Raw genomic sequence first — 8,205 nt, forward strand, 5'->3', positions numbered from 1 at the left:
CAGCCCATTTCCAATGCATAGTCCAGCAAGTAAACAATCAGGTGGTGCAGCCCAAAGAGTTGGACGGTCCAAGGGAGTTGAGTCCAAAAAATTGAAGAGTGTTCAACCCAAATCAACAAAACAAAACAAGCCCAAGTCTATGAATAATTGCAGGAAACGAATTGAAATTGAAATACAAGAACATCCAATTCCAAAAACAAACTGAGCCTCTCATTTCCCAATCATCTCTCTTCTCATTTTTCTTTCTTCTTTTTTCTTTTTTTCCCTCTTTTTTTTCTCTGCTTGTTTCCGTCTTTTTCTGCTTTTTTGCTTTCTCTTTCTTTCCTCTCTTTTTTCCTTCTTTTTTCTTGCTCATATACTCTCTTTTTTCTGTTTTTTCCTCTTGTTTTCCTTTCCTGCTTTTCCAGTTTTGCATAACAAAATCAAGCCTACAAGGAAAAATCCCTATTCAATCCATTCTCCCAAATAAGTGAGGGGAAAAGAAGCTCTAAAAGATAAGAACACAAGTACACAAGACCAACAATTGAAAAACCAAAAACATCAAAGGAAAGACGTGCTAATTTTGAGAAGTTGAAACGGGGTTGAAACACTTCAACTAATTGAAACCAACACAAAATGAATTTTGCACCAAGGACTATGAAGAGCCGAGAAACTTCAATGAGACAGTTTGTTGCCAAGAAACAAAAGGGGGTGTGGAGGAAAATTATGTACTTTGAGTGGTGGTCACAATAAGACAAAAAATGGTTAGTGCTCAAGTGATTGTGCAAGTGAAGCAAGGCGTGCTCGTTGATAATTAGGAGAGTTAGTTCAAGGTTGTGTAAGTTGAAAGATGAAGTGAAGAGATGTGAGGGAAGGAGGCAAACGTTCCAAGACCCCAGCTTTTTGGATGACAGATTGCACAAGAGCAAACCTTTCAGTTGTTCAAGAAATGAGAAGAGGCCAAAGAAACACTTGAGTGTACGAAAGGTGAGTACATCAAGGTTGATCAAGGGCTGGGGATGTGCATATTGGTTCCAAAAATCAAAAGCAGTATCTGCAGCAACAGAGTTATTACCATGAATTCCTGAAGTGAGGTGAATCATCTTTGCATAAATGCCCCCTGAAGTTGCTTGCTGCAGCCACAACAACAAGTGGCATGGCAGCAGTAAAAGCAAGGTCATTGCAGCGAAAAGCAGCTGCTGTCACAGTGCCATGGTTCTGTCCAAGATAACCATAACCTTCGGTTGTGGACTTGCATCCATGATCAGCTTGAGGGCCTGAAAATTGCAGCATGTTGGAGCATAAAAAACATAGGAAATCGATTCAATGAAAAATGAGTTCGAGACGAAAGACTCCCTGGTTGAATAACCACGAGGGAAGATCAACAAAAGTGGTTTGTATCACAGTTATAGCAGGCGTTGAACAGAGTTCTTTCATTTTCTGTCCACTTCATTTCCTGAAAATGCTCCTCCTTGTTGTGTTAACAGTCTTCTTCAGTTTTGCAATAGGTGAATTCACCATTATATACAGAAATTCCTTGAGTTGGGGATGAGGAACAGTACAACAACGGCAGCAGTGTGGGTGAATATCAGCACAGCAACAACAGCAGACTAAAGCCGGAAACACGACAGGAGCTGCGGCTGAACAGCAGCAGCAGCAGCAGTTGCAGCCTTTTTAGGCTTGCAGCAGAAGCAGAAACAGTAGGACGCTGAGAATCCTCTTCCTGGTTGTGTTTGTGATTCCCTGTGTGGAACATCAAAAGAAATAGCAGCTTGGTGTCTTCTCCATGTTCCACTTCATCTCCTGATGAGACAAGGAAATGCTGCACCACAAGCAGAAAAAGGATGATGCCATTATTGGATTCCTGAAGTGGGATGGATCATCTTCGCATAAGTGCCCCCTGAAGTTGCTTGCTGCAGCCACAACAACAAGTGGCATGGCAGCAGTAAAAGCAAGGTCGTTGCAGTGAAAAGCAGCTGCTGTCACAGTGCCATGGTTCTGCAACAGGAAAGCAGAGTTAATTGATAGTCAAGCAAGATGATAGGAGAGGTTAAGAAAGCTTCCTGAAGTGAGATCAATTATCCTCGCATAATTGCCCCTTGAGTTGGGGTTGAGGGACAACACAGTAACAGCAGCAGAGTGGATGAAAATCAGCAACACAACAGTAGCACAACAGTAGCAAAAACAGGTGGTGCCATTATTTCTAGAAATCTGCAGCAAAAGCAGAGGAAATTGAGAACCTGACAAAATGAAAGGAGAGGTTTAGGAAACTCCCTGAACTGAGATGAATCCTCATCACTGTAGCGCCGTTTGGAGGTGGTTGCTGCTGCAGCGCCTTAAGGTGTTCAAACAAAACAAAAGCAGCAACTGCAGCAGTAATTTTGAGCCAAAGATTGTCCCTCTGTTTGATGTTTTTTTTGAAAGAGAAAGTTCCATTTCAGCAGCAGCAGGAGCATTGCAGCAGCCGAATGGTAGGAACAGCAACGACAGCACCATTGAAACAGGCAGCAGAGTGACAGGAACACAACAACAGCAGCAGTGAAGCAAGTTGCAGCTGCAGGAAAGCATTTGCAGCAGCGGCAGCAAAGAAGCAGGAACAGACTTGCGGCAGCAGCAGCACAGAAACAGCAATCTGCATCACCATGAAAGCAGCAGCAGAGCAGCGGACAGTAGCAGCAAAATGGAGCCTTGCAGCAGCAGCGGAGCACTGTGAGAGGGAAAAAAACAGCAGCAGCAAAGGGGAAAAAACAGCAAAAAAAACAAATTTGCAGAAGCAAAAGAAATCAGAAAATGCGAGAACAGAGGACTCCCTGAACATTCCTTCACTTGGTTCGGATGTAGGGAATTCCTTGTCGGTCACATTCGATGATCCCCACGAGTTGTCCTTGAATCTCCTCTCCTCTCAAGAGTTTAGAGCTATTTGTAGAGCATGCGAGGTTAGCAAGATAGTCAGCTGCTTTGTTTCCCTCTCGGTAGATATGCGTGATTTTGTACTCCACCTTTTTCAGCATCAAGCGAATGTGTGTGAGCATGTGCTTAAGAGGCCAGTGCGCTTTCTCTGATTGTTGAACGAGATGGAGGATACAATTCGCATCAACCTCAATCCAAATCCGTGGAATGTTTTCAGTTTGACATAGTTGGAGGGCTTTAAATAGGGCGAATACTTCCGCAAACGTATTATTCGTTTCTCCAAGAACTTCATAAAATGCTAAAATGACTGCTCCCTCCTCATCTCTCGCAATTCCTCCTGCTCCAGCACGTCCCGGGTTCCCTTTAGAGGCCCCATCCGTGTTGATTTTGATCCATCCAAGCTCCGGTTTGGTCCACTTCACGATCTTGATTTTGGGCTTGTATTGCGATCCAAGTTCGAGTCCCATGGATTTCGCCACAAATCGGTCCCCTTTCCAGTTGATGCGTTTGGTCGTTTTGCTTTTGAAAGTGGTGACAATGTGTTGGTGGACCTTCCATTTGATGCGTTCCGAGTTAAAATTTTTATTCCGATGCTTCACATCATTCCTTTCAAGCCAACCAAACCACAAGATGAGCATGGGAACAATCATTCTAATGTGGTTTTGCCCCAATGCTGATATCCTCCAATAGTTCAAAAGGAGCACAATGTTATCAGTGTTAGGAAGGTGCATGTTAAATTTCTTGGCAAAATGCTCCCACACACATCTAATCCCATTGCCTTCAATGAACACGTGCTGGAGACTTTCGACATGATTATAGCAAGAGCACTTAGAGGCCAGTTGAATACCTTTTTTCTGGAGCTTCTCATCAACTGGAAGTTTGTCGTTGATAAGTCTCCACATGAAGACAGACATTGTTGGGGTAACAAACGGAGACCAGATTTCCTTAACGAGCTGTTGTGTAGCTCTCGTCTGTCTCAGTGAGTTCCACGTGGCTTTCATACTGAAAATCCCATCACCACTCAACTTCCACAAAGGTGTATCACTGGTGTCGACGTCAAACGGTATCTGGCAAATTTGATGAACCATGTCTGCTGTAAGCACTTCTCTCAGTTTTGCAATGTTCCAGGAATTATTTTCCCAGTAGTTGTTGACAGGAGTTGTGTTCCACTCAAAATAAGGCAATATCTCAAAGAGGGGTTTTTCACCAATCCAGTTATCGAACCAAAATGAGATGTGTCCTTTTCCGAGGCTCCAGAAGATCTGCTTGTCCGCTTCTTTTCTGTGTCGGCACATTCTTTTCCAGTTTGGTGAGGCGATGTATGAGAGCTTAGCTGGGACTGGATGACTTCCTGTACAATACTTTTCCAGAAGGAAAAGGGCCCAAAGTGAGCTCTGGTTCCTAAATCTCCACCACAGCTTGAGTTGGAAAGCATGGACCACATCTTGGATTCTTCTAACCCCAAAACCCCCTTCCTCCGTCGGATAGCAGATATCGTCTCACGAAGACCAGTTCAGTTTTCTCTGCTCACCAGTATTGCCCCAAAGGAACTTGTTGAAAAGTCTTTCAATGCGTTCCATTACATACTTAGGTTTCAGGACTTGAAGCAGGTATGTCGGCATGGCACTGAGGACACTTTTGATGAGCTGAAGCCGTCCTCCATGGGACAGGAGTGCTTTTTCCCATCCTGTGATCTTATTCCGAATTTTTTGAATGAGTTCGTCGAAGAGAGCTCCCTTCTTGTTCCCTTTGAAGAGAGGCGCTCCCAGGTATGTGATAGGAAGGTATTTCAGCCTGAAGCCAGTGACTTGTTGGATGCAGCGAATTCTCATGTTGGAGGTCTTTTTATCGACCGTGAAGGAGCTTTTCTCCTTGTTGATGCGCTGCCCAGAAATGAGCTCGTAGTGCCTAAGGAATTCTATGAGTGTTTTTAGGTCCTTGCGGGTACCTTTCGAGAAGATAATGATATCGTCTGCAAATGCCAGGTGGGAGATGTTCTTGCTGCTCCTTGCAAAGAAATTCATACGGGGCTGCTGTTGGAAAAGCCAATCAAGTCCTCTGGATAAGCATTCTGCTGCAATAACGAAGAGCGTTGGGGATAATGGATCCCCTTGTCTGAGGCCTCGCGTCGACTTAAAAAATCCCACCCCTTCACCGTTGATCAAAATACTAAACCAACAGTTTTCAATGAGTTTCTTGATCATGTTAATCCAGTGCGTTGGAAATCCCACTCTCACAAGCATGTGGTAGAGGAATGTCCAGTTAACACGGTCATAGGCTTTTTCCATGTCAAGCTTGAATATGGTGTTGCTCAGACTGCCATTTTTTCCAAGACAGTGGGAAAGTTCTTGTGCAAGAAGAATATTATCTGAAATCATGCGACCCTGAACAAAATCGCTCTGGGAAGGGGAGATGATTTTGGGAAGCAGTTTGGCCATTTGGTTGTTGATGACTTTGGATAGGATTTTTCCCGTGACGTTACAAAGGCTAATGGGCCTGAAATCTTTCCAAGTGGATGGAGCCTCAATCTTTGGAATGAGAACGATGGTTGTCGTTGTGAAATTCTTCGGAGGAGTAGATCCCGAGAGGAAATCCAAAACTGCGCCGTAGAGATCTTGACCAATAATTTCCCAACAACATTGAAAAAAATGTGCCGAGAATCCGTCAGGGCCTGCCGTACTATGTGGGCACATATCAAAAATGATTGTTTTCACATCTTCAATTGTGGGGTAGCATTAAGCTGATGCCGGTCCTCCTCTGAGAGAATGTTGGGGACCCAATGCAGGTCGTCAACACTCACCGTATCTTCTCTTGTGAAGGCCTGCGTGAAGTAGTCAACAACTGAAACTTTGATATCTTCCGCTTTAGTGAGTGTGGCTCCATTATGTTGGATTTTGTAGATCCTTGATTGTTTCCTCTTTTTCTTAGTCAGCGAATGGAAATATTTTGTGTTTTTTTCCCCCTCCTCAAGCCACTTACAAGCTGCCTTCTGTTTCCAATAGCTTTCTTCAACAGATAGAGCAAATGTTAGCTCAGCTGTGGCTTTGTTCATTGCAATGAGATTCTCATCAGAAGGGTCCCCATCGTATGCTTGTTCCGCTATCTTGACTCTTTGTTCAGCATCCGTGATATTTTGAAAAATATTCCCAAACACTTCGGTGTTCCACAATTTCAGAGCTGCTTTAATCCGGTGGAGCTTCTGTTGGAAAGCAAACATACCATGGCCATGGATAGGATGCTGCCACGAAGTAGTCACACAGTGCTTGAAGTCGTGGTGCTTAGACCACATGTTTTGGAAACGGAAGGGTGTCGGACCTGTCTTCTTTTCTTGTTTGACCGACAGAAGGAGCGGGCAATGATCCGAAACGTTCCTTGTGAGGTGCTGAATACGAGATAAGGGGAATGCTTGGATCCACGTGTGAGAGAATAAGAACCTGTCAAGACGTTGCCAAAGTCTGCTCCTAGACCAAGTAAATTTAGACCCCTCGAATCCCGCATCCTGAAGACCACAGTCCATCATCATGTCTCCAAAATCCTCCATCGTTCTAATTTTTGGAGCAGCGCCTCCTTTTCTTTCACTACAATACAGAACAGTGTTGAAATCTCCACCAAGGAGCCAAGGTTCTTCTCCGTCATCAACATTTCTGAGTGCATCCCACAATTCCCGTCTTTCTGCTCTGGTGTGTTTAGCATAGACCCAAGTGCATAGTATTCCATTTGGCCAGAAATCTGAAAAGATACGTAGGTGCAGAAATTGCTCTTGAGAGATCAAGATTTCACAGTCAAGATCTTCTTTCATGAAGCACCAAATTTTGGAATTAGAATTACTGATGACCTTGTCAAATCCCAGTCTTCTACAGAAATATTGTTCATCCAGTTTCACCTTTGGCTCGATAATCACAAGCATTTTCGGTTTGTGTTTCTTACAATTCCAATGCACATGTTTTTGTTTATGGGCTTCTCCTATGCCCCGAATGTTCCAAAGGAGGATCTTCATACGAAACGGGGTGGGGTTGGTGGCACCACATGTTTTGATCTACTTCTAGTCAGAATTCTAGACACTTCATGCACTTTTGGTGTGTCAAATTCGAAATTGATGCCTGGCTGAAAATCCCTTTCACTGGATCCTGAACGTGTGTGCTTTCCTCTCATCGCACAATCTTCCATTGACGAAGACGGCGACGCCGGTCTGCATGGATCCTTATCCTCGTTGGAGTGATCACTGTCCATATGTGCTGATTCCTCTTCCTTTTCTTCAATGAGTCCAGTTTCAAAATCATAGTAGTTCTCATGCGGTGAGGGAAGTTCATTAGCAGCTTGGTTAAGGGTACAGGTCTGTTGCTGATTTCTAGAGATTCTCTGATCGTTATCACCTTGTTGTCGATCAGATTGATTCATTTCGAGCATATGCTCCCTATTCTTCTTCATAAGCATAGCAAAGGGGTTGGGGGAAAAGGGAATAAGAGCAACACATTGGAGGGGAGCCTCCATTGCTACCCCCTCACAATGCCCAACAATATCATCATCTCTCAATTCCTCAACATTAGAGTTTAACTCATGCACATTACACAGACTTGATGCATTTCTATCATAAACCACAGGCATATTATCAATGGTATCATTACAAGCAGTTAATATCTCATCATTATCAACATGTAAATTAATATCATTGATAGCAAAGGATTGGGGGTCAGCATTAGGTACCTGTGTATACGAACATTCACCTCTCTCAGTCCGTTTGCTACTCTTTTCTGCCTTTCCATCAAGCGCTTGTTTGGCAGGTGTGTTGGTAGCTTCTTTCCCTCTTTTTTCCTTGCCTTTCCCATTAGTCGCAGCAGCAGGCTCCTTCCTTTCCTCATTTCGACGACGAGGTGCTGGTTTCGGGTTGTTCCCTTTGGAGTAACATTCCAAGTCCTGGTGGCCAACATGTTTACATAAAGTGCAGTATTTCGGCACTTGTTCATACTCAACTTTTTGTACGATCGAAATACCATTGATCTGGATATCGAACTCCTGAACGAGCGGTGTAAGCAGATCGATTTCAATGCAGACTCTCGCTTTTGAAAGCTTGGACTGGTTGAAAGTGAAGTCATCAATTTGCAGTGGTGTTCCAACCATACTAGCAACCGCATAAAGAGCATCCTTATGGAATAAGTGAGCTGGGAGTTCGGGGAAGCTAACCCAGATGGGCACAACAGAGGATTCTTGTGAAGGAGTAAATGTAGGGGTCCATTTGAATACCCGCATCGGATAACCTTGTATGTACCAAATTCGTCTCAACCAGAGACGTGAAAAATCCGTTTCATTCGACATGGA

The 8,205-nt window shown here is 43.9% G+C and overlaps 2 protein-coding genes across 2 annotated transcripts; both read right to left on the minus strand.

Annotated features, from left to right (window-relative positions):
• Window positions 1,051–5,582, minus strand: LOC110012043. The gene is made up of 7 exons (XM_020694137.1): window positions 4,421–5,582; window positions 2,856–4,240; window positions 2,473–2,686; window positions 2,220–2,314; window positions 1,808–1,977; window positions 1,604–1,722; window positions 1,051–1,256 (listed from the first exon to the last, which is right to left on the minus strand). The coding sequence occupies exons 1-7, from the start codon at window positions 5,580–5,582 to the stop codon at window positions 1,051–1,053; spliced, it is 3,351 nt and encodes a 1,116-aa protein (XP_020549796.1).
• LOC105162973 lies at window positions 5,600–6,796 on the minus strand. Its single transcript, XM_011081155.1, has one exon. The coding sequence runs from the start codon at window positions 6,794–6,796 to the stop codon at window positions 5,600–5,602; it is 1,197 nt and encodes a 398-aa protein (XP_011079457.1).

The sequence above is a fragment of the Sesamum indicum genome, linkage group LG5 (genome assembly GCF_000512975.1).
Source record: "Sesamum indicum cultivar Zhongzhi No. 13 linkage group LG5, S_indicum_v1.0, whole genome shotgun sequence".
NCBI classification, from domain to species: domain Eukaryota; kingdom Viridiplantae; phylum Streptophyta; class Magnoliopsida; order Lamiales; family Pedaliaceae; genus Sesamum; species Sesamum indicum.